This window comes from Diabrotica undecimpunctata, chromosome 5 (assembly GCF_040954645.1).
Source record: "Diabrotica undecimpunctata isolate CICGRU chromosome 5, icDiaUnde3, whole genome shotgun sequence".
Taxonomy (NCBI): Eukaryota; Metazoa; Arthropoda; class Insecta; order Coleoptera; family Chrysomelidae; genus Diabrotica; species Diabrotica undecimpunctata.
The window spans coordinates 23,724,422-23,751,894 of NC_092807.1; the positions used below are offsets into that span (position 1 = coordinate 23,724,422).

Genomic DNA, 27,473 nt, shown 5'->3' on the forward strand with positions numbered 1-27,473 from the left:
TGTGAGGGCAGTTGGCAAGGCAATTGGCCTGAGGTGTTTAGACGAAGACAATAATTTCATGCCAGTCAGTTGTCTTCTGACAATTATCTCGCCAATTGTCATCGTGTAAACGCGGCTTTATGTTCGCAGAATGGAAGAGGCGTCAGAAATATGTTCACAATAAAAAACAGAGGCAAAAGAGTCGGGATTCCGGCCTCTACGTGTGAGAAGCTTCGCCGAGCCTCTGTGGTAGGTGAGGGGACATCAGAATTCTCTAACAGTTCGAGCTTTCTTACAGACAGTATTCTTACAATGACTTAATATATGTGTTAGAATTCTGATGCGTGATGTCTCAAGTTCCACAAAGATGTCTGCCTTCTCACTTCGTGTAGCCGCGTTCCCTCTCCTCGAGAGAGGCACAAGAATGCCGGCCGTGTCGACTCTTCCTACTGCCCGTCGCTTCGTGTCACTACGTTTCGTAAACAGTATTTTCGATAGTTACTATTTGCATAAGGTTTCTGGTGACGAAGCGCTATCGCAGCTCGACCCTGATCGGAAAAGCAATTACAAGTCCCGTCGGAGCTTTTATTGGCTCTTTACCGTGACAGGTCCCAAAGAATGCTGTGGTCAGTTCGACACAATTTAAAATAGTTATAAGACCGATGTCTTATATATATACATCGGTTTAGAACGTCTTTCGACGTTGTCCGATACCTAAACACCATCTCTTCCTATCTTCGCAGTCGTTTGTTGTTAAATTTCTTTCGCTCATGGACTTGTTTACGCCGTGTTGCCATTCTAATCTGGGTCTTCCTCTTTTCCGTCGACCTATCGGTTGCCATTCTACTACTTTTTTGGGGAGTCTTGTTGCTGGCATCCGTTGAACATGCCCATACCACCTTAATTGTTTCTTCTCTATATCTTGAGTTATATTTCCTTCTATTCCCATACGTTGTTTTATTACATCATTTCTGATTCGGTCTCGTCTGGAAATACCTAAAGATCTTCTCATTGCATCCATCTCTACTGCTTCTATTCGCTTTTTGTTCTTTTCACTAATTCTCCATGTTTCAGCGTAATAAGGAAGAGTAGTTTTAATCATGGTCTCATATATATTAAATTTCCCATTGAGACATCCTAAGACTTTCTTTGCTTGAGTGATCAGATTTTCTATTTCCCGTGTATCAGTTCCTGTATTGTCAAAGGCAACACCCAAGTAGTCATAGCTCTGACAGCAGGAAATATGTTGTCCGTTTACGAGGTCTATGTTATCTAACTCGTTTCCAATACAAAGATATTTGGTTTTTGTTGTATTGACATTCATTCCCCAGTCGTGATATTCTTCTATCAGTTTTCTAAGCATGTACTGCATGTCTTCCCTGTTGGTCGCTAGCACTACCTGGTCATCAGCAAACTGGAGTGTATATATACATTCATTGCTAAGCTCTATACCCATCCTATGTACCTTTCTTTTCCATCTTTCCAATGCCGCTGCAACATATATCTTGAATAAGGTTGGTGAGATACAGCATCCCTGTCGCAAGCCTTTTGTAACCAGGAATTCTTCCGTTAGATATTTTCCTGTTTTTATCTGTGCCTTTGAGTCTCTATATAGTTCTTGTACAGCATTTATCAATGTGTGGTTGATGTTAGATCTTTTCAACGTTGTCCACAGTTTTGTTAAGGGGGTGTTGTCATATGCTTTTTGCAGGTCTACAAAAGTAATATGAGTTTCTAGATTCTTAGCCAATCTTTTTTCTATTATTTGTTTAAGACAAAATACGTTATCGGTGCACGATCTTCCTGCACGGAACCCGCTTTGTTCTTCCTCTTCATTGTGCTTATATTCTTCCTCGATCATATTTCTCAAAATACGTCCATACAGTTTGCTCAAGGTGCTGGTTACCGATATGCCTCCATAATTATTACAATTCCTTTTGTCCCCCTTTTTGTGTATTGAGGACATGCATGCCGTTCTCCATTGTTCTGGTACTGGGTGTCCATTTAGACACTGATTGATCACATAAGTTAATTTTTCAAATAGTTTATGAGTTCCATTCTTAAGCATTTCAGCATAGATTCCCTCAGGTCCAGCGGATTTACCATTCTTTAGGGTCATTACAGCCTTCCTTACTGTTTCGATGTCTACCCTCGCTTCCTCTCCTTGTATATGCACTGACTGTGTTGGGGAGTTCGCTAGGTATTCTTGTCTTGTCTCTGCCAGCAAGCTTTCATAGTGATCTTTCCATTGTCTTGGTTTTATGGTGTGTATGTGTGCTTTGTCTTTTCCTGTATTGAAAGACCGATGTCTTTTCTATTTAAAAAAGTCGTGTTATACTGCCAGGGAGCGTTCGTAGTTGACACGCCGGTTCTCGTGCTCTGAAGATTTAACTTCTAAATTGGATGAAGTCTTCTTGTATTCGACGTCTTCGACGATATCAGGATATTGGATAATTAATAAAACTCAAAGTAGCGTGGTAGCACACCAGGCCAACAAGGTCTAGCGGGGCTAGTAGTAGATTACGACTGGATCCCTATCGGAAGATTTTTTCTACGATGTACAGATTTTTGTAAAATCGATGTTTGCCGTTTTTCCTCCTGTACGATGGGACATTTTAGGGAGAAGCTGGGAGTAAAAGTGGTAAACTTGTTTGCATCATTTTTGGGGCCCCAAAATTGACATACTTAGCAAAATTCAGCTTGTAGTAAGATTTTTAGAGGTTTGGTTGTATTTTCTTTTCTGACGACCGGAGTAAAAGCAAAAAGGATCATTAAAGAACACTAATGAACGTGAATTTTTGTATAAAATCTATACGTACTATTTAATCTCCATATTTCTGAATAAACTTTTTTTAGGATTGGATACAAATGCGGCTGCTCTTTATAGAACTGAAAGTTACTGGGAACATCCAAATTTTGACTTAGCTACCGGTCAGAATGATGTAGCAATTATTAGAACTCTTCAACCAATTGCATTTTCATTATTAGTAGGACCAGTTTGCCTTCCATTTTTGTACTCATACGATACCTTTGCAAGAGAAAATGTTACAATATTAGGTAAATATATTTTTTAATCTATCATTGTACAGTCTTAGTGTTTTTTTTTATGGAGTATATCCCATCAATTTTTTTTGCATATTTGAATAACCATTGTTTTTATATACAAAACCAAATATTTATATAGATAGTACTAAGAGAGAAATTCTATTACGTATATAGGATAATATGATGATGACTAAGAAGATCTTAGAACATATCAATACCCACAAAAGATCGTCTTAAAATAAAAGAAAAGATTTTTTAAGGTAGTTATGTTGGTTTGTTTCAGGTTGGGGACAAATATTTTATAACGGTCCGTCATCGGATGTTTTACAAAAGGTAGAAGTAGAAGTGATCTCAAACACACAATGCCAGCGATCGTTTCGAAATGAGAGCATATATACTAGTCAGATATGTACTCTGACTCCAGGTAAAGATTCTTGCCAGATGGATTCGGGAGGTAAGAGTATTTTGACTTAATATTTGCAAGCAATTCTATTTTTATTTTGGTCTCTGACATAATATTTAAAAAATCTCATAAGTGATGGGGATTGGCAAGCCCAACAGCCTAAAAAGCCGTCGTATGCAAAGTTCTGTTATAATATTACAAAAACACAACAGTGCTTTAACTGTTTTTAGATTTAGAGACAAGGTGATTATGGCGACAAAACTCTGAAACGGATAGAATTTTTAAGCAATCTTAAAGCAGATCGATCATGGCGAAAAACATCTATAATTGGTTTCAAATGAGTGTAGAGTAATAAATCATGAAGTGTCATAAAATTTGCCTGAATTTCGGTGTCGTCATGGGCGTAGGCAAATGGACGGATGTCAACTTCGTCGTCAAAAATTGATGTACCTTAAAATATCATATTTTGGATATTTTGTGATAACCAATTTTATTTAATTTTTCGATTAACTTATTCTTCAAACTCGTATTCCATTATATGGTCATTAAAGCTAATTACATTTTTATTTATAAAAACAAATTCACTTCCTTACTGAACTAATAAAAGCATTAGAAGAAACTGATAAGGGTATGACGCACCTCCTAATATTACTAAGAAGTAAAATAAATCAACATGAAGACTAATAACGCGTAATGAGGTTTTACTTACACTTTCATTATAATCCCTCTTTTATTTTATTATTATCATTCGACATTCGACATTCGAGTTAGTAATTGTTACTGCACCAATTAAACGTACAGTAATTATAATAATAATTATATAATTGTGATATAGAAATAGTGAAAAAGTTATAAAATGGCGACATTTACTCCAAAGAAAAGAGGTGTAAAAAATTCTCCGCTATCTGTTAGTGAAAAAGTTATAATTTTAAATGTATATGATTGCATAAAACACGATCACCCTAGTTTGTCTGTGCAAGAAAGTGTTGAGCGATGTGCCCGAATGACTGGAATTGGACAGTCCACGATTTTTAAATTATTGCGAGAAAGAAAGATATCAGGCCAGTTAAGTCCATGCAAGAGAAAATCAGGAAGACCAATAAAAATCTTAGGTGAAGACACCAAACGTGACATTCGAAGAAAAGTTCATTCGTTTTATTTTAAAAAGGAAATACCCACCCTTGACAAAATACTAATGGAGATAAGCCAAGATAACGATATTCCTTTGATATCCAGAAAACTTTTATGGAAAACTTTAAAAAGTATGAATTTTTCCTGGGAAAAGCACAATCGAAAGGCACTATTACTGGAAAGTGATGAAATCATTTGCTGGAGACGAAAATATTTGAGAACTATAAAACAGTACCGCAGAGAGCACAAGAAAATTTTTTATCTTGATGAGACGTGGATAAACGAAGGTTATATAGTCCAAAAAATGTGGCAAGATAAAAATGTAACAAGTGCTCGCCAAGCTTTCATAGAAGGCCTTTCGACGGGTATTAAAGTGCCTTCGGGAAAAGGGAAGAGGCTTATAATTGCTCACATTGGAAGCGAAGAAGGATTTTTAAAAGAAGGTTTGTTAAGCTTTGAGTCGTGTCGGACGGGAGATTATCATGAGGACATGAATTCGGATGTCTTCGAAGACTACTTCGGGGAAATGTTAAAATTTCTTCCAGCTGATTCGGTCGTGGTTATGGATAATGCAAGCTACCATTCAAGGCGCATAGAGAAGGTACCAACTTCAGCTTGGAGAAAGCAAGAAATTATTAACTGGCTGTCAAATAAAGGTATTCAGTTTGAGACGAATTCAATAAAGAAGGAACTACTAGCCGTAGTAAAACAACATAAATCTCGCTTCATAAAATATGCCGTAGAAGATGTAGCAGAAAAGTATAAAGTAACTGTGCTACGCCTACCGCCATATCATTGCGAATTAAATCCCATAGAACTAATATGGGCACAAGTTAAAGGATATGTTGCAAGGCACAATACCACATTTAAAATGAAAGATGTCAAGATATTGTTTGATCAAGCCATTATGAAAATCATATCAGAAAACTGGCAAAAAGCAATCCAGCATGTTTTAAAAGAGGAAGATAAAATGTGGGAACTGGACAACTTGGTCGATCAGGTGGTTGACCCTATAATTATAACACCAGGGGATGATGACAGTTCTTCGGATGAAGACTATAGTGATGTAGAATTGTAATAACGTATCCAGTAAAGTTTTTGTAGTTTTTGTGAATAAATTGATTTAAACTCCCCACAAGTGTTTCAATATGTAAAGTTCATTCGTGTGTGTTTGTGAGTATTTCCCGATTTCGGTTCGTATATATTTTATTGTTACATTTTATATTTTTTTAATAACACTGTTCTGCTGTATTACATTTTTATTTCCTTTAATATGATTTTTAAGAATGCATATTCTTTTGTCAATTAACCCACTAGCGCGCCTCTGGCTCAGTGTTTATCTGTCGATAACAATGGACTAATCCCTTAAAACAGGGTGATACCTACCTGCTCTTTATGAAACGACAGAATTTTGCAATGCGGACGGAATTTATTGACGGATTATTGACGGATTATTGACGGATTACTCTGTAGCGCTTTTGAATACTTCATGAGATTTTATTACTCTACACTCATTAGAAATAGATTATAACAATAAAAAATATAAAGGGAATTCCATTCAAGGTTACAAACAATACAAAAAATGTAAATGTTATTCTTCCAGGTCATGACATCTTTAAGTGCCAATTTCAATAAATTTACTAGGCGCTTTTCCTACAGAACGATAATCTACTACTTGGATTGAACACTTCCCATTAAAAAAATATCCATTTATGGTTGGTATTGTAACGTATAGCCCTATTAGACACCAGACTCAGCAAAACGCAAGTTTAATCTAAATAAAATAATATTCAAATACTTAACAAAAATAAAAATGAATTTCTATATAATATGTACAATAAAAAAAGCGGGTATGTCCTTGAAAAACATGGATAGATTATGGTAGAAGCGCAATAACAGAGAAATTTACAAAAATACTACTGGAAGGATAGGAAACGCTGAAGATAGAATAAAATAAAGAATTTTAACATATCGTAATATACCTAATAATAATACCTAATGACGGGATATGCTGAATATGAAGAAAATATATAAACAGTTATTTTGAGATTCACAAGGATAATGAAATTCATGTAGTTGGCTGTATACCATAAATCACAAAAGGTTTATTTAAAAATCCGTTATAAAAGGTATATAATTAAAAAGACCCTTTTGGGCTACATCACAGAATGGTTCTGATGTTAGACTTTTTAATCCGAAAACGTTCTGTGATGTAGCCCGAAAGGGTCTTTTTATATACCTTTAATTTAAATTTTATTTGATTTTTAAACAAAACTTTAATTTATTCTGAGATTTGACTGAAATAGGGGACTAGTAGTTGTAGTGTAACCTTTTTTTGTTTTTTTAGGGCCGCTTCTGTGGTTAGATCCATCTACTTTACGATTACAATTGGTTGGAGTTGTATCTTTTGGATATGGTTGTGCTACAAATAGACCTTCCATTAATTCTCGAGTAACCAGTTTCTTAGAATGGATCGTTACTGTTGCATCTGGTAAGTTTCTTAAATTAAATATTTACTATATAATGTATGTACCTACAAGTTTAACTTTAGATTGTGACATATGTGTATTCCCACGATTTTAAGGAGCTTATATCATAATATTGACTGAAATATATGAAGTGACTTAGTTTCTTCTTGTCTGCTTGCCGTATATAACCACTGCATCTTTTGGCTCCCTCCTCTTTTAGATTGAACCAAAAATTCTGATCTCAGCCATTGTTGGTTCTATTTTGGTTTTATTTCTGCTGAAAATCTTATTGATAGAGTCTGATTTTTATTTATGAAGCAGACTGATTGTAACAATATAACTCAAACTAACGTTGGGAGTCTGGGAAGACTGGGACAAAAAAGATGATATCGACTAATAATATTTATTACACACTAAGAATGACAGTTAGTATTAATAAAAAAAACAAGAAAATTATGCTAAAAGCTGTACAAAATGTGAAAATAATACTTATGGCAAAATATATTTTTGACTTCATGTAGTTGAATAAATAACTTGTTTTGTCTCATGCAGCTGAATATAGTGTTTACTATATTTGTAGTTGGCAAATAATACAAGACCCGATAAAACCGGTCCTTGTATATAGATCAGAGACATGGACACTGTCGAAAAGCGATGAGTACCTATTAGGTACGTTTGAACGACAATCCGACAACTTAACTCAGTATGGTGGGATAGACATCTAAATATGAAGACAAAAACACAGATTTATAAAACATTGGAAATGGCGAATGCACTTGGAGTGAAATTGTGAACTTACTTCTCCTGCTTTTTACCACATATATCACACATGGATTCATATTTTGAACAACAGTCTTCGTGCAGCAAAAGTTGACAGCTAATATATTTGAACCAACCCACGTCCTTTTTAGTATAACTGTACAATTCACCACATCTTACAGAACAAAAATTTTTAACATCCACGTCGTCATCATCGTCTTGCAAGTGCATATCCAGCAATTAGTCGGATTGGTATTAGTGGTACAATACACGCTTTTTGTTTCTTAGAACGCTTGGTTTTGGCATTTCCTTTGGTAGTCTTTTTGGTTACTGTTTTTTCTTTGACCTTTCTTTTAGCATTTGGTCCACTCTTCACTGACTTAGTTGTTTGTTTTGTCATTTTCTGTTTCAGAAAAATTCAAAATCTCAGCTTGAGTTGTAGAATTCTTTCTTGCAACTGTAACTTTATCTAGGATAGGTATCGTCAAAATATGATCCAAGAGTTTCCCAGGGGTTGTTTGACATTTTTCTGTTGCCACTGTTACAAGTCAGATCTGGTGCTTCTGATGAAGAATAAATGGTTTTCTGTGTGAGTTTCCGCACAGCTCAGTTTATCTAGTTCTGCTGTTGGTTTTTCTGAGGAATTTATGGTTTCCTGCCAGTGCAAACAACCTGATTGAGGTGAAGTAGGTCTATTTTTACGTATCTCGTTTTTCCTTTTTCCTGTTGTTGATCTGAATCTGATGTTAAAAAGGCATATTCTGGAATAACATTAGTATTAAGCGGGATGATTCCTGTACTTCTAAATTTCGATATTGTATTTTATGTCGTAGCGAATTACCTTGTATAAAGAGTAAATGGGAATAAAACTAAAATAAATGAAAATAACAAACATGTAGCATTTATAACGTTACAAGTTTTTCCAAAAATTATGAAAATACCATCTTTTTATATTGGAAATTATTATCAAAAAGATAATAAGAATTAGAAATTATTTATAAATATGCATTTACATTCTTTTGCTTTTTACATTTTTTTCGCTTCTAAATGCACCTCTACAATTTTTTTGTCTTTTAGTCTTTTTTTTTTTGGTATTATTTTCACTAACTTACTACTAATTAATTAAATTATAAAGTTTACACATCATCCATCCCGGTGGGATCTGTGGTCAGGATCATGTTCATCTATCTTCACTTTAACGGCAAATATTGGGAAACAGGAAATAGGTAAAAAAGTTTTTAGCGTGGACACGATAAGTCTCAACGGCTAATAGGGAACGTTCCATGAACATACAGAACAGGTATCAAATAAGATATAACCAATAAACAGCCACGGATCAACTGAGAATAAGACATAGTAGCTGCAGCTAGGTCATTACTGGAGATTTGCTGTTTGGGCATGACACACACTCACACACATGAACACTTACATAATTTTCAATGGACAAATAATATACAGCCTAACCATAACTGGCTCATTAAATGGTGAAATTTGTATTGTGACTACTGCGCTACCTGATAGAAGAAAAAAGTGTTGCCTGAAGCGAAGCTCCAGAGAGTTGGCGAACCCTAAAAGAATAAATTCTTAGTATTGGTAAGAGTTAGAAATGAATGACCATTCTTAATCTAGCAATAAAAACATAAAGGTGGGAGCAGAGAGGGACTCTGATTGTGTAGTTCATCTCTAATGCAAATATTGAGCCCTAAAGTGTCCCTAGAGAAACAGACTCTGAGTCAAATATGACAAAGAACTTGGAGAACAAAATCAAACTGAAATCCAAAAAGGACAAAAATAGCTGCCGAGACGTAGACTAAAGAAATTCCATACAAAACTAACTAATTAATTTCTGAAGTGTGCAACTGTAGCTTCATATTTTCTTTAATGATTTCCCATATAATCTACCCACAGAAGATGTAACGCATATTTCTCCATAAATAGTGGGCTCTTTTTTGTTTTCCTTTATGTATGAAGCTTAAGTAGCCCATTTTCCATTTTTTCGGTATTTTTCCACCAAGGAAGCATCTGTTAAATATTTGTTTTAATTCTTGTATTAGGGCCGAAGGGATTTGTTTTAGTAGTTTTGCATGTATGGCTCCAAGGTCAGTTGCTCTATTTGTTTTTATACTTGTTAGCGCATTTTGTTAGTAGCGCAACGTGTTAATTTTAAAGACTTGTTTCGGACTTACATTCTTGCTACTATATACATCTTTTTATTTTCAGCAAAGAGCTGTTGACTTAAATTCGTTTTTTTTTTTTTAATTTTTAGGCTCTCGGTTTTGCTATTTTTTCTCGGTATTTCTAATATCGCATAATATTGTGTTAAATATGTGATGTTAGTAATTTTCAGTTGATGTTAACAATAAATTACTTTTTTTTTTGGCTATTTTACGTTATGTAGTATTAGATACAAATTTAACCCTACTTTTTATTTTCAGATACCAACTATTGCATCAAATAAACTAGAAATCCCGACCAAAATCTATTGTCCGTACTTCTTTTTGTAAAATAGTAACTTTAAAATAAAAATGATTTCCCATATTGTAGTTTGTTTTAGTTCATAAAATCAAAAAAGCACAAATACAGAATGAACATATGTTTAAATCACAAAGATTAACATAAGTATACATTCAACTATAAATTTAAGAAATAAATCAATGATAATGTTAGTAATCACAAATAGAAATATATGTTGTAAAAAATATATAATTTATAAAAAAACTAAGCTCAGATAACAAAGACAAATACAAATTGTAAATAATAGTCGATATTCAGACGATAATGTCCTAGTTACAAGAACAGCAGGATACTTACAACGATTGACTACAAATATAAATAATTCTTGTAATAATTACGAAACAAAAATCAATGTCCCGAAAACCAAGAATATGGTATTCAGTAACAATATGACACAGCCTATGCGATAAATCCTATTTAATAAGTTGTTCCGTCCCCACACATATTTTCTCTTTAAGTTTTTTTATTATTATTTCTTTTTATAATTAGTTTAATTGACATGTGTGTGTAAGCGTGTGTGTAAGTATGTCGGTGTATGCGCGTGTGTGTCTTTACGTTAGGTGTCGTGATCGTATTTAGGTATAACCTAATACGATCATATGGACATCATCCTAATATACTTAAGAGATACTTATACACTCACTCATGCACTCACCTGAGCCAGTATTCGTTTAACCACAGCGAAAGTAACACTTTAGATTTGATATAACTATCTACCCAAGAGTAAAAAGCAAGACCACCCGAGATTCCCACAGCAGGGAAAAAAAGCGGTAAAAACTCTTAACTCTCTACTATGGTCTAAAGATATTAGACAAGAAACGAAATTAACAATCACCTTGGTAGAGCCTATTACGACTTATGGGGCAGAAGTTTGGCAGATCACGAAAAAAGATAGAAAAATAATAAGAGTAGTAGAAATAGATTTTCTAACGAGAGCTTGTGGTGTATCCAAAAAAGATCATATCAGGAATGAATATATTAGAGGGAGGACAAATACTGTATATTCCAGTGTGGACAGAATTGAAACGAGAGAACTAGTGTGGTATGGTCACGTGAAGCGAATAAATGAAGATAGATGGCCCAAGAAGGCTTTAAATTACATACCACAACAAAGAAGAAGGAGAAGGCCTTCAGTTACCTGGAAAGAAAATGTACGGCACATAATGAGACATAGAGCCATCAAAGAAGACGAATGAATGGACAGAAAACGATGGTCGTCGAAATAAGAGAAGAGGCAGAGGCTGTAGGAACCTCGCTTATATATAAAGAAGTTAAACTTAAAGGCGAACAGAGAAAAATAACTGCGTTCTCTTCAAGTAACGAAAAGTTATGGCCAGTTTAAGATTAGCAAGTGTGGAAAACCCTAATTAGTGAAATACTAATTTTACCAGCTGCCAAATACAACGAAAAAAAAAAACGTTTGATATATTAATGCGTTGTATTTTGAGAACGATTTCCGAGGTGGAAATTGAAACGTCAAAAATAAACAAAAAATAGAGCTTCAGTATTCACGTAAATTGTGTTCACAGCCAACCAATTGAATTCAATTTCACTTTCTAATAGTAAAGTTAGCCGAAGATGACTTAAAATGGCTAATAATGTTAAGGAAACCATCATAAAGGAAATAATTAAATTATATAGAGCAAACAGAGCCTCAGGTTGCTTGAATGAAACAATATGGAGAAATAAAAATATCGGGAAAAAAATGAAAGGCAGAATTTACAAAACAGTTATCAGACCAATAATGACATACGCGGCAGAAAGAAGACCCGACACAGAGAGGACAAAACGGATGTTAGAAACAGCAGAGATGAAAACACTTAGAAAAATTGATAGAATGAAACGATCATATAAGCCGAATGACAACAAATAGAGAAGTAAAGACGGCAAAGACAGTCCCCCAAATAGGAAGGAGATCAGTAGGAAGATCACGAAAACGATGGAACTTCACACTCCAACATGGAGTGTGAAGAAGACGATACAACTTCGAACTTTATAAAATATATCAGAAACCAGATATACCAGCATATAATGTGGATGGAACAAAATGATCCAGCTACAAAAATGCTCCTTGATAGCCCCAACGATTAGAGAAGAAGAGTAAGACCCAGAACAAGGTTCCTTGATAACATCGATGAAGACATGAGAAATATAGGAATACGTGCTTGGCCGAGGAAGGCGATGAATAGGGACGATTGGAGAGATATTCTTGAGGAGGCTAGGACCCACGCCAGAATTATGATGATAATTACCTTTATAATTTTGTTACTCTTTTTTATAATATTTCTCGTAATTTTTGCCTGGGTACCGCGTCAAAAGTCTTTTCATGGTATATTTACGCCAGATACATATTTTTTCCTATTGCTGATATTTTTCTGTCATTTGATTGATGGTAAATATATGATCATGGGTGCTTATACCGTTTCTAATTTCGCTATGTGATTTCTTAAACGTGCTGTCAATTTTTTTCGTTATTCTTTTGTTCAATATTTTTTCGTATATTTTCATAGCAGTACATACAAGTGTTAGTCTTCTGTAGTCGTTGCGTAATTCCGTAAATTTTTATAAATCGGTACTATTTGTGCCTTCTGCCAGTCAATTGGTTTCTGTTCTTTTCTCCATATGGTATTAAATATCTATAGTAATAACTCTGTTGCATTTTGTCCCATTTTTTCATCATTTCACTTGTTATTCTGTCATACCCTAGTGCCTACTGGTTTTTTATTTCTGCAATAGCTTCTTACAGCTTATTTACCTATTGTATTGGAACTACATTATCATCTTCTACTTTAATTCAACAGGTTATTTTCTTCTTGATAGCAGTATATGTGTAGCATCCCTCGGAAACATCAGTATGTTTATTATTTTATTTTCTTCTGTGAGAAGTTTGCCAGTTTTATTCTTTATGCTTTGCATGTTTTCTTTTCTCATTGATTTTAAAACTCCAAGGAACAAATTTCTGATCCTTTTTACTGTTTGTTTCCATATTTTCTCAAAATTCTGTCCATTTGCCTTTTTTTTGCTTTTGTAACAAATTCTTTTACTAATCTTCTATATTTTTTATATTCTTCATTGCTTTCTGGTATTTTATTTAGTAAGTATATTTTCCAAAGAATTTTCTTTTTCCTTTAATTTGTTGTTTTGTTTCTTCATTCCACCATGCAGTTTGCTTTCATTTATTGCTCTTCTTACTTGTTCCACATACTTCTGTCGCTGTATTTATTATAACCTCTTTGAAGTAGTTCCCTAGTTGTTCTACGTTTCGACCCTCTATCTTTTCTTTGGTACTTCGTAGCTCTTGATTTATGGTCATCTGGTACTTTTCAGTAATTTCTTAATTTATATGACCTTATAGTTTCATATTCTTGTTTCTTTTCTTGCAGTTTGTTATTCTTATCTGACTTATTTTTATTTATTTAAGATAGGTAGGTATTTCAGTTATGTGGTACTAAAAATAATAAAAAGAATTTTGTGGTACATGATTAAAAAAAGTAGAGAATCGCTAGTCTATAATCAAAAAACGGTCATGGAGAGACAACGTTGATAGAATGGGTGATCGTAGACTTGCAAAGATTTCAAAGGAAGATAAACCGAACACAAGTAGACCACCAGAAAGGCTCCCCAAATGCTGGTACGAAAGTTGGACTTCAGAATACCAACTACATCTCATGCTACAACTTTGAAAAAGCAAGACATTATCTTAAAATAAAAAGAATAAGAAGAAAAACAAGAAGAAATATCTGACATCAGTATCATTAAACATTAAATACCATCTCTCTTCCTATATCTTGGTTAGTAAGTCAAACATTCTCTAAAATTGCTTAAATTTTTGTGAAAGATAATTACTAATTTGTAATTTGTAGTTTTCTTATCTCCTAATCCATATGTTGTAAATTTGAAAGCAAGGATAATAACCTCTGCTAATCTCCCTATAAGTTTCCATGAATTGGTATGAAATAAAATGATATACTCTATTTCTCGACCTTGTAAGCACCTTAATACCTGGCCCTAATAAATAAGCAATAATTGCTGTCTACATAGATAAACAAAATCTCTATACATTAATGTATATAACCCCCCTTAAAACCGATAAAAAACATAAAAATTAACGTAAATATTGCACGACGTTTGTTGTTATCACATTCGAAATATATATTTTTTTCAGTAAAAAGTGGATATATGCGCCATTGAATTGAACCACTGGATTTATAGAAATGGGTGACGTATTACATTTTCTATTTTTGTTTAAATACAATTTGAATTTATTAAATTCCTTCCTAAACCTCCATTCTCTTTTTTCCTCTTCAAATTTTACCTATTTTATTTTTGTTAATTGTTTTATTTCTTCTATTTAACTTCTTATTTGTTATCGCCCTCTAAGATGTATTTTCATATCTAAATTATATTTTTTTCTTTAGGATTTAATGTCGCAAATATTTTTGCTGTAATTCTTTTATTTTGCTTCTCATTCCTTTTGGAAATTCTTTATAATCTTTTGTGGTATCATAGATATAGTTCCTATTTTTCTCATTTCTTTCTTTCTTTCTTTCTCCCCTTCCTTTTACCCTATCAGGGTGTCGGATTTGGGCTAGCTATTTTAATTTCCATTTACCCATCTCTTGTATTGTTTTCTGTTTCCTGCCATTATTTTCAATTCCTCGAGTGATTTTTGTTTAAGTTTTCCCGCCTCTACTACTTGCTGTATCCATTTTTTTCTTGGTCTGCCTCTTTTTCTTTTTCCGATGTTTTTTGCTTCATAAATTTTTCTTGTTATTCTATTGGATTGCATCCTCATTAGATGCCCATACCAGTTCATTTGTCTCTTTGTTATTTTGTTCATTATCGGTTCCTGGTTGGCCATTCTCCTAATAGTCTCGTTGCTTAATCTATCCCATTTTGTCTTTCCAACTATCCTTCTTAGATGGCTCATCTCCATTGCGTTTATCCTGCTCTTATGTTTTTCCAGAATTGTCCAGTTTTCACTTGCATAGAGCACAGTCGGTATCACTATTGTGTTATATATTTTTATTCTTGTTTCTCGTGCAAGTTCTCTTTTTCCCATTATTGGGGCTAACGCATAATATAACGTGTTTGATTTCTTTGCTCTATTTGTTATTTCCTAGTCTATTTTTCCTTCATTAGTTATTATACTTCCCAGGTATTCGTAAGTTGTTACTATTTCTAATTCTGAGTTTTTACATTTTATCTTTATTTGATTATCTTCCTTATCTCCTTTGCCGCTGATTATCATTATCTTACTTTTTTCCTCTTTTATATCCATTTTAAGTTCTTCTATTGGTTCTAAACATATATCCATTAGTTTCTGCATTTTATTCTCGGAATCTGCTATTAGTACTATGTCGTCTGCATACATTAAGGACTCTATTGTTACCGGTTGTAATCTGCGGTAACCTATTATTGTCTGTAGTTGATTAGTTCTGACTCTAGTGTTTCTTATCAATTCGTTCATTACTATTATGAATAGCAAAGGGCTGAGACTATCTCCTTGTTTAATACCTCTCTTCCAATAAAATGCTTCCGATCTTTCCCCTGTTATTTGTACCCTTCCTTTTACCTCTTTTTAAGTACTTTCTATAATTCCTTTTATCTTAATTTTTCTTATTTCCCTTCTATAAATCCTTTACATTTTTTGGATCTTTCGACAATTCTGTTGAGATGTTTTCCTTTTTTCTTTCTCTATATTTATGATCTGATCTAACCGTATACTCCTAGTCATTCTTTTTTACACGTATCTTATAGCTTTAGATAAACCAGATGTGACACTTCTTATGGGCGATTTTAAGGCTAAGATGGAAGACAGGGTCTAAACACATTATATGTTAACATAACGCAGCATCAGTAAATATATCCTACATAAACACAGCAGTGGTAATTGACTCAGACTACTAAAGTTTCCAAAATCAAATAATCTTTTTAATACATTAAAGATGTTTGATCATGAGTACACTGAGGTTATTCAATAAAACGGTACGATTTCAGACAAACAAAAAAAACTGAAAAAATATCTTTTTATTAAATTTAATAAAAAACGTATAGTACATAAATGGAAATTAATGTGTAAGTGAAGAAATATTCAGTTTTTGAAGAAGCTATTGAAAAGTGGGCGTCCATTTTGTCGGACACGTTCTTGCAGTCGTGGTACAAAACTGATTACGATACTTTTTTTGAGGTATTGCTTCCATTTCTTCTCGTATCCGTTCTTTCAAAGCCTCGATAGTTCTTAGGGAGTTACTTTGAAATACTTTCAACTTAAGATACCCCAAAGAAAGTTGTCTCCTAGCGAGAGGTCCGGACTACGAGGTGGCCAAGGAATATTGGCCGAGGTGGCCATGTGTGACATGTTGCACCATCCGGTTGAAAGGTCGTGTGTTCATTTCTGTAATTCTTGATCGCACACGGTTACCTTTTTTGAATATAGGGATGTTATGTATAATTGCCTTCAAATAGGCATGTTATTGTTGTAGTATTTGTATTTCTGCATACTGTTCATTGAATTAGTCTTTCGCTTTTTAAATTATCTCTCAAAGCATTTTTTTTCGTTTATCTTCCTATTCTAGTGGCTTGTATTCTCTACTCATTATAAATTTCCTTGCTATTTCTGGTATTTCTTTGTAGTCGGTTGGGCCTAGGTTGCCTTTTTTCATCTGCTGTTGTTCTGCATTCACCATCAAACCATTTTTATTTCTTTTTACTTGGTTTCTCCATAAGTTTCTACTGCAGATTTCGTTAGGATTGTTTTTAAATGTCTCTGTTCCTCCTGTGCAATGTCTTCCTCCTCCTAGATTCGTTAATTTTTATTTCGAAGATATGTTGGTATTTTGGTTTCTTTGTTAGTTTCTTAAATACTTTAACATTCCATTTTTCAAGTTAATTATTTGTCCCTTTTGCCACTTTCGCGATTTTATGCCACAGTTTTGATCCCAGAAGATAATGATCTGAGTCAGAGTTCGTTCTGCCATACGTTTAGACATTATTTATGTCTCTTGCATTGCGTGTATCTTTTTATAATTAGGACGTGGTTAATTTAATTCGCTTTGTTACTGGTATTTTCCACCTTCTTTGATAAATATCTTTTCTCTGGAAGTTAGTGATGACAACTACATAATTATTGACTGCTAAGAATTGTGCTACTCTAAGTCAATTTTTACTGGTTTTTGTATGTAAACCATATTTTCCAAATATGTTTACAAAAGTTCTTTCTTTTTCTAGCGTAGCAGTGAAATCAATTAACCTAATGCTAAACTTCCTTCAGATTTTTATATAATCTTTGTACCTCTTCTTTCTTAGCATCCTTAGTAGGTGCATGTGCATTGACCATTGTCACGTTATGCAATTTTCCTTTGAGTCTTATCTTCTTTTTCTTCTTCTTCATTTTTGTAGACATGACTCTGTCTGTCAATGTGCCTCCAGTAGGTTGTCGTTCCATTGTTTTCTATTTCTTACCCAGTACTTGATGTTCTCCATTTTGTATTTATGTCGTATATCTGTGCTTCTAGTTCTGTCCATAGTGCCTTACCATGATCATATTGTTTTGGTAGATACTTTAAATCCTTTGGATTATTTCTAGAGGTAACTCTCTTGAGTACAATAAGTGGATAATGTCCCTTAATTTGATCCTGCCAAATGCCTTCTTATGGTCCAAGAAACATAGATATGCCCGTTTGTTGTATTCTAATGATTTCTCTTGCACTTGCCTCATTATAAATATAGCGCCGGTGCGTGATATTCCCGACCCAAATGTTTGTTGTTTTTCTGCTAGTGGTATAATTTTATTCAGTTTATTTGTTATCACTCTTGTTGTTAATTTTAGGGTTGTGTTTAGAAAATTAATTCCTATGTAATTCTCCGGGTCCGATTTGTCTCCCTTTTTGAAGAGATTAGGATTATTAGGAGTAATAGGATGCTTGATCTTCATTTTTGTGTTATTCTGTTTTGTTCTATTATTTTTTGGATTACCTTTACCTAATAGTTGTTTGGTCAGATCTGGTTCTTCGCACTTTCGGAGTTCATTCGGTATTCTGTTATCTCCTGGTGATTTTTTGTTTCCTTGAGGAGACTTTTACTTTTTAAATTTTAAAAAGGCAATTTTTAAATATTATTCAAAACACTTTTAGTGTTTTTCACCACTGCAAAGGGCGTCTTCCAAAAGCTGCATTTTAATTTGGGAGACACTTTTATGTCCCCCTCTTGAGACTTAAAACTAATAAATAAACCTTTAAAAAGTTTATTTTTTTATATTTTTAAGGCCTTTATATGCGATTTTATAAAAATTCGAAAAAACGCCTGTTTTGCGGGTGAATTTACCCTTGTAATAAAAAGTTTAGTTTATCTATTTATAAATATATCAGTTTATTCAGTCGTATATATCAATTTATTTAGTAGTCGTATCAAACAAATTTGGTAGATTTTGAGAAAAAACTATCCCAGTTTTGAAAAATGTGATTTCGACAAAAAAGGATTTAAAGTAATTTTATGCAATAAAATATCCATATTAATTTTTTTTACCTCTAATCAGCCATTCCTGGTGCATATTGGGTGCCCCCCACTGTCCAGTGAAAGCTGTAAATGGTCAGTCAAAGCTTTTTTTCGTAACTTTGCCCACTTTTAATGTCTCGCTCTCCCTTCTATTGGCTTGAGCAATACGAATTTCGTCGATATTTTCCAACCAACTCGTTGCTATTTCTTCAATTTTTATTTTTATCCAATTTTCCCAAGGAACTGAAGAATTGAGAATTGTTTTCTGTAGTAAGCTGATTACATTTGAATTTTCTTTTTGTACTATGCTTATTTCAATGCGTCACCCTACTTCGACCGTCTTTGAAATGACCACTAGATCCAGATCTTCTTTCTATTTTTAAAACAATAATAATGTTCGATAAATTTCAAAAATATAAAACCAGTTTTAGAAAGCAACTGTCGAGTTGCTGGTGCAGAGGGAAGCGGGGCGCGCCGTGTTATATAAAAAGAGTTTTAGCTCAAATGCCTACCGATATAAATACAGCTATAACTTTGTTCTATTTCGAATTTCTTAACAATATTTTAGGACAATATTTCTATACAAAAGATTTCTATACAATATTTTGTTCTATTCAGAACAAAAATTCGATTTTTTTTTAATTCAGAAAGTAAAAGTCCTCTTAACGCTTCCTTTACCTCTCCCTCCTCAAAGTTTACTTCTTCGTTTGTCGACACTTCTGGTATTGGTGCTTGTCTGCCCATGTTTCCGTCTGAAAGTGTTTCGGTTTTATTAGATCGTTCATCCCTTTTCTTTGTATGGATCATTCTCCATCGTTTTCCATCCATTTTTAGAAGCTCTGCCAGTATTCTCTTTTTATTTTTCTGATAAAAGTATTCGTTTTATTTCAGTCTTATGGTGCAAATGTTGTCTGATATTGGTGTAATTACGTTAATATATTCTCAGTCTTTTAGCTACTGTAAAATCTACTCCTCTTTTACCTTGTCTAGTTTCGTTTCCGAAGTATTTAGAGAGGAGATAATTTATTTTTATGAATTTTTCCTTGGCTCTGCTATCTAATTTACTACAGCGTCAAAATTTCATCTTCGCATTTTCCAAGTTCTGCTGCCAAACTAATCATAGATCCTGCCTTATAGAGGGTTCGCACATTCTCAGTTGCAAATGCTACCTCCGTGATCATGTCCATGTTTGTTTGCTAAGCTCCTCGTTGAAGATAGTGATTGAGTAGAAGAGACTAAGTGGTGTCAACAGGATGCGGCATTATATATTGCGGTTTACTACCTCTTTTCACACGAACTCGTTTAAAATAAAATAAAAATGCCTCCCAAAATATGATATACTTAGTTTAAATAGAAAAGAAACAAGTCACAAGTATTAAAAAACAAAAATGAATAGTTAATAAAGAGTCTTTGATGATCCTATTAATGCTTTTAACTCGTTTAAAACTACAGGGTGTTTCAAAAAGGTATGTCATAAATTAAATCACGCATTTCGGAGACAAAAATAAATTGATTAAATCCAACTTACCTTAGTACAAAAGTGTACACAAAAAAAGTTACAGCCCTTTGAAGTTACAAAATAAAAATTGTTTTTTTTGCATTATCTCCTAAACTACTTGACATTTTGTAATAAAAATGAACACGTTACTTTCTTGTTCTGAAAGAATTTTTCGTAAAAAAGAAACAACAAAATCTAAGCCCACAGAAAAATTTTAAGGGGGTGTGCAGTCCTAAATCCCCCAAATCTTTAAGTACGTTCAAATCAAATGAATTTTGTGGCATTGATTAGTTTAACACATTATTTTTAAATTTTTTTTGCCTCTTATAACTTTTTTCAAAAAACAGTTTTTATTGAATTACGGCCCTTTTCATTAACCTTTAAAAAATTACGTGCAACTAAATAAATGGCTCAAATAAATTAACAAGTACAAAAAATGTCTATAACCTCTATAAATATGATATTACAATAAATGTTCAAAATAACCCCCATTTTCTTCAATATAAGTACATTCGGTATCTTTTTAATAAGGAAAACCGAATGCGCTGAAAAATCATATTTTTCTGACGAAATTGATTTGCAGCTTTAATTATTCTAAACCTCAATTGTTGTTCGTCCTATATTGTTACAGAATACACTTTCTCTTTCATAAACCCCCAAAAGCAAAACTCCATGGGGTTAAGACCTGGACTTCCGGGTGGCCAAGAAATAGGTGCGTCACGACCCCTTCCAATCCACCGACCAGGATACTGCCTGCAAAGGTATTCCCGGACTTCATTACTGTAATGCGGTGGAGCGCCATCTTGTAGAAACCATATATTTTGCCTTATTGCAATATTCACTTCTTCCAAATACTCTTATAAATCGTTTGCCAAGAACTGCAAATAATTATCACCATTTAAATTGTTGGGAAGAAATACTGGGCGTATTAGATTGTTATCCACAATTCCTGCCCAAACATTAACTTTGAAAGTACTTTGGTGATGAGTCTTTTTTTGGCGTGAGCATTTTCGTCGGCCCGTGGACCCGTTATGATGGTTTGTTATTCCATTTTTACTAAAGGTAGCCTCGTCGGTAAACGAAATATTTCTAATAAAATTAACATTTCGAGTGTTTTCCATTAACAACCAATCGCAAAATCCAATCATTTTAGGATAATCTTCAACCAATAACTCTTGAACCGTTGTTAAGTGATAGGGTTTAAGCAGCTGATCCTTCAAACGCCTCCAAACCCTTACGTGAGGAACATTTAGTTGAGCAGCTATTACCCTTATACTTGTTCCAGGGACTTCTTCAATGATTTCTAAAATGTCTTCATCAGTTGCATCCATTATTGGACGACCACTATTGCCAGCAACTTGCGGTTGGAATGTACCCGTTTCCCGTAAACGATTATCAATGGTCAAAAATAATCGTCTGTCGGGTGTATTTCGATTGGGGTATCTTACTACCTACGATATTCCCGATAGTTTATTGAAATCATAATTTAATCTGATCAAACTTACCCTAGGTTAAATGCATATCTGCCATTTCCTGAAGTGTGTGGGCCATTGTAATATCAAAATTTTTAATATTAATCTTATTCACACCATAAATGATAGCTTCAAATTATTGACTATTATTGATGGAACTGTTTATAATTATTGTATCCGTAGAAACTAATTGTAATTTTATGGCCAACTAGGAAAAAACTTGTTTTTCGAAAAATTGATAAAGGGCAAAAAAGATTAAAAATAATGTGTTAAACTAATGTTGCCACAAAATTTATTTGATTTGAACGTACTTAAAAGTTTGGGGGGATTTAGGGCTGCACACCCCCCTTAAAATTTTTCTGTGCGCTTAGATTTTGTTGCTTCTTTTTTATGAAAAAAGCTTTCAGAACAAGAAAGTAACGTGTCCATTTTTATTGCAAAATGTCAAGTAGTTTAGGAGATAATGCAAAAAAACAATTTTTATTTTGTAACTTCAAAAGGCTGTAACTTTTTTTGTGTACACTTTTGTACTAAGGTAAGTTGGATTCGATCAATTTATTTTTGTCCCTGGAATGCGTGATTTAATTTATGCATACTTTTTTGAAACATCCTGTATACATATTATTAGGCTTATTCGTTGACTATGTTCATTTTTATGTATTTTGATACTTTTAACTTGTTTTTTTTCTTGTCATAACTATTTAGTATATATTTTGTGGCGCAGTACACGAGGTCTCTTATAATAATAGCTATTAATATTTTTAATCTATATACAACAAGGTATAATGCGCTCCAAATTGATTACATTCATGACAGTTTAAAATTTATATGTATTTTTAAGAAACGTGTCACAAAACTTTTAAAATAAGTTATTAACTAATATTGCTATTAAGTTATCGTTTTGCGTTATAAGCAAATAGCAAAATGTTGTATTTCTTTATCCAAATGTACTAATTTGTTTAGTTTAACCAGAATTATACTTTTAATATCTGTATAAAGGTCAGTTCACTTAACTACAGTTAATCAAAAATGCCGATTACGACAGAAGCGCCTAATGTAGCACTTTCTGATATTTAGGCCCATTCTATTAGAGGAACACCAATTTACTAACTTATTGAGATTTGTCTGTAAATAGTAGAACTTTGGTGTCGGAAAAGCAATCAGTAATGTCATTAAGATAATATTATAAGTAAAATTTATGTTTTTTGCGTATATTACATATATTTAATAAGATAAACGTGAGGTTTTTAAATAATTCAAAAATAAAAAAGGAAATTCATAATTGGGATTCGAACTCACAGCCACCAGCGTATGAACCAAACACGTAAAGGATTTGCCAATTAGACATCACACTAACGGATTTCAAAATTGACAGTTCTCGGTAAAACGGTGATTATTTTGAAATACAAAAGCCTAAAATAATTAGAAACGTTTAATTTTAAATAATACAAAGCATATCACATAAATAATAATATTAATACATATTATATTATATATAATATTATATATATATATATATATATATATATATATATATATACAATATTATATATATATATATATATATATATATATATAAATATATATATAATATTAAATATATATACAAAAGGAACATTTTTATTCTCGAGAGAGGAAGAGAGAGAAAATATATCTTCTGTCTCTCTCTTACTCATTATCTTACATATGTAATGGTTTCCCAGATTCACTCTCGTGCAAATTTCCAACGCCGACCGTGCGTATAGAAGTATAAATTCAATAAACCGCATATTACCCATTAAAATGTTCCCCAGAACTATCAAAATGTGAACCGTTATTATTTTGATTTTCTTATTAGTAAATGGCGCATTTGATTTACACCTCGTACAATTCGTATATTGTATTACATTAGTCACCCTTTTTAATTTCTTGTCAAAGTATATAAATGAATGTCATTATTTCAAAAAATAAGCTTTAAACACATTCACCAAAAAATATAGATACTATGTTGTTAATAATTATTATATCAATAAATTATTTCAAATAATAAAATTATGGTAGGAATAAAAGATGATCCAAAGTAATTATCGCGATAAAAATACGTAAAAAAATAATGTTTACAACTTTAAAATATGTCAGCAAAATAAAGCAAACGATTTGTTTAAACCGTGACCGGCAATAATATTAAATGATAAGATAAAGATAGACATTTCGATATATTTTATTGAAAATTCTACTGAAAATTCTGAAAGCATTTTCTTCAAATCAATTACAATTTTGTTTTGTAAACGTGTTTTGTTACTTGTAATAAACAATTAAAAAAAGTAATTTTTCTCAGAAGGAAAAGATAACCGATTTTAATTTCGCCTTTGATTACTCCTGTCAAATTTAGTTTATATACAGGAATAAGTGCCTTAAGAACCGGCAAAAAAACGTAAAAGATAGAAAACATAATACGTTGCGAAATAAAAAGAGGTGAAAGTAGTAGAGGTGGAAAATTATCGATAGAAACCTATAATTTACATAACATTACAATTACATTAGGACTATCGATAGTCTCCCACCTTTACCTAGCTGACTTCAGTCATAATTATATGTATGATGTCGAACAAAAACCCTTAAAATTGTACACTTTTATTTAAAAAATCCCTTATAAAAGGTATATATATTCTAAAAATGCCCTTTCGGGTTACATCTCAGAACGTGTTCGGACTAATAAGTCCATCATTAGTGCAGTTATCAGGCATACATGCGTAAAGGCACTAAAATGTGGGAAAAACCCTTTAAATGTTGTTAACTTTGTTAATTAATGTCATGTGGAAAGAATGAAAGAAGGTAAAGTACCACACAAAATAAGCAAACAAGTGCCAGCAGGAAAAAAACAAGACGAAGGCGGATGCTAAGATACATAGAACAAATAGAAAATAAAATAACCTTAAAAATAAAAAAATGGAGAAAAAAACACGAAACAGATTAGAATAGAGAAAAATCGTGGAGCAGACCAAGGCCCAAAAAGGTTTTTTTAGCCAGTGATGATAATGTGAAGAACTTGTCCAACTTTTTGCAGATATATTTGGATAGTACTTGTGTTTGGAGCTCAGATTGGAACTGTTAGGTTGTTGCAAATCGTTGTTTTACAGCATATTTTATGACACTTTTATGACACATTTTATGATAAAAACTTTCTACGTCATACAAACTTTTATTGAAATATCTTTCTTAATAACAAAATTATGATAACCTAAAATTTTAAAACTCACTTAGCTATTGGTTAACAAAGAACACCTGTATCAACAGATAGCCATGATGCCATGAAAATTATAATTTGGATAATAAACTATCGTTAAAAATAGCATAAAAACTGCACGAACCTGGACGAAAAAAAAAAAAAAAACGTTAAAAATAGCATAAAAATTAAAAGAAAGTAATGCACGTAGATTATTAACTTAATCCTATAAAACCTAATCTTTAAAGTTAACTCTTAATTGCTATGAAAATGATATTACTTTTTAAATTATGCGATTTTTAATGATTTTTCGTGCAATTTCGTGCAGTTTTTATGCTATTTTTATCGTTTCTTAATAGTTATTATTCTTCTGACGCTATTTTCCTGTGGCATTATCCTGTGGTATTATCTTATAGTAATTACTGTTTTAATGGGAATAAGCCACAACTAAAGTATAACATAAGTTTATTGACGTTTTAATTTCCACTTCGGAAATCGTTCTCAAAATACAAACAATAATAAATTAAATACAGTGCACAGATTCTAAATATGCCGGTGGGAGATGGCTTCTATGCGTTGTATTATAGTTGGTGTATGAGAGAAAAAGTTTTCGAAATAATGAAATAACAAATTTTATATTATTATTTGTTATTTCATTATTTTGAAAACTTTCTCTCATACATCGACTATAATACAGCGCATTGAAGCCATCTCCCACCGGCACATTTAGAATATGTGCACTGTATTTGGTTTTTGTTACTTGACTCTCGTTTTCCATACCTTTCTTTCTATAGTTATACCTTATATACTCACATAGAGATTTATTTATTTTAATCAAATTTTTTGTACCCTTTTTAAATCATTATCATACATTAACATAATTGTTTTAAAACATTTTATCACAAAACACATTCTTAACCAAGTTGATAACGACATTGCTCAAGTCTTCTTCAGATAGATTTCTTGCTGACACTGCGTTTGAAATTTCTTGCATCCATGATTTTGGTGGTCGTCCTCGTTTTCTTTTCTCTGATAGTATCCATTCCAATATTTTTTTTTTGGTAGTCTTTCTTCCCCCATACGTCTAACATGTCCGTACCATGTTAATTGTTGTTTTTCGATCTCTTCTATAATTGATCTTTGTACATTCATTTGATTCCTTATGTCCTCATTTCACATATGTTCTAATCTAGACTTTCCTGCTGCTCTCCTCCAACAATCCATTTCAACTGCCAATAGGTTACCTTTAAGTTTTTGTGATAACTGCCATACTTCTGAGCCATAGAAAATTACTGGTTTCAATATGGTATTATATATTCTTTTTTTCGTTTCCGGTCTTATATTTTTCTGCCATAGTACCAAATTCAATTTTCAATTCAATTGATCGCATTTCTTAATTTTTCCATCTTCTAAGTCGAGGTCATCTGCAGTATTTTCTCCTCCTACGCAAAGATATTGAGTTTTTTTTGTAAAATTACTTTGAGGCCCCATTTTTTGTACTCTTCCATTAGTTTTCTAGCCATATACTCCAGGTCTTCCTTGCCTTGGGCAATAACTACCTGGTCATCTACATAGTGCAACGTGTATAACGTTTCATCCCCAATAGACAGCCCCATCCACACTTATTTTTCCAGTGCATGAGTGCTTCGTTGATATATATATATATATATATATATATATATATATATATATATATATATATATATATATATATATATATATATATATATTGTAACGATTGGGGTTTATAGAAAATAATTTATAAGTTATATACTACATAATATTAGATATAAAAAAGTATTTGATTATTTTAAATAAGTTATATACTAGAGAATTTTATAAAAATATATTTATGTGAGGGCATTTTTAATAAATTAGCATATAATAATTGTTAAAAGTTGTATTTTAATATTGTAAATATATATAAGTGAGCCATGTGCTTAGGCAACCAAAAATACTCTCGGAGATTGACAGATATTTATACTCTGAAGTGACGTTTAAGAATATTTACGAATATAAGTGGGTTATAATAATATATTGTTTGAAATGTGTATTTTATTAAATTAGAATGTTAAGTTACTAATTTAATTATATATTCTGATCTGAAAAGCCTAAATGTAAACAAAATTATTAATAGAAAAGAATGGAATTCTCTGGATCTCCGGAGATGGCCATGTTTGCGAAATGGTTTGTTCCAGAAAATTCATACAAGTATGAAATAGAACAAATTGGAACAGGATCTCTTACGAGATGGTTCTAGAATGTCCAAAAGATATAAATACCCGTGATTTGGATTCAAGAGGGAGTTTTAAAAAGTTTTTAGTCAGAAGTCAGGCCAGTTTATTATGAAAGTTAGTACCTAGACACATTTAGTTAGTGAATAGTGAGTTAAATGAAGATTAAAAATTATGCATATAATTAATGCACATTTATAATTATACACAAATAATTATTGAAGATTATAAAAGTATATTGGAAGAAATTAAATTATATTGTGGTTGGA

At 32.5% G+C, this 27,473-nt stretch overlaps 2 protein-coding genes across 3 annotated transcripts in view; both read left to right on the top strand.

Moving 5' to 3' along the window:
- Positions 1–10,322, top strand: part of LOC140441179 (venom serine protease-like) — a 318,277-nt gene extending 307,955 nt beyond the window's left edge. For both annotated transcript variants that reach the window (XM_072531695.1, XM_072531696.1), the window contains exons 6-9: positions 2,836–3,036; positions 3,308–3,478; positions 6,906–7,049; positions 10,221–10,322. In XM_072531695.1, coding sequence (XP_072387796.1) covers positions 2,836–3,036; positions 3,308–3,478; positions 6,906–7,049; positions 10,221–10,243 — 539 coding nt within the window. In that variant the 3' untranslated portion in view covers positions 10,244–10,322. The remainder of the gene's footprint in view (positions 1–2,835; positions 3,037–3,307; positions 3,479–6,905; positions 7,050–10,220) is intronic.
- A 4,056-nt stretch (positions 10,323–14,378) lies between these two features.
- Positions 14,379–27,473, top strand: part of LOC140441180 (venom serine protease-like) — a 95,262-nt gene continuing 82,167 nt past the window's right edge. The window contains exon 1 of the mRNA XM_072531697.1: positions 14,379–14,517. Coding sequence (XP_072387798.1) covers positions 14,514–14,517 — 4 coding nt within the window. The 5' untranslated portion in view covers positions 14,379–14,513. The remainder of the gene's footprint in view (positions 14,518–27,473) is intronic.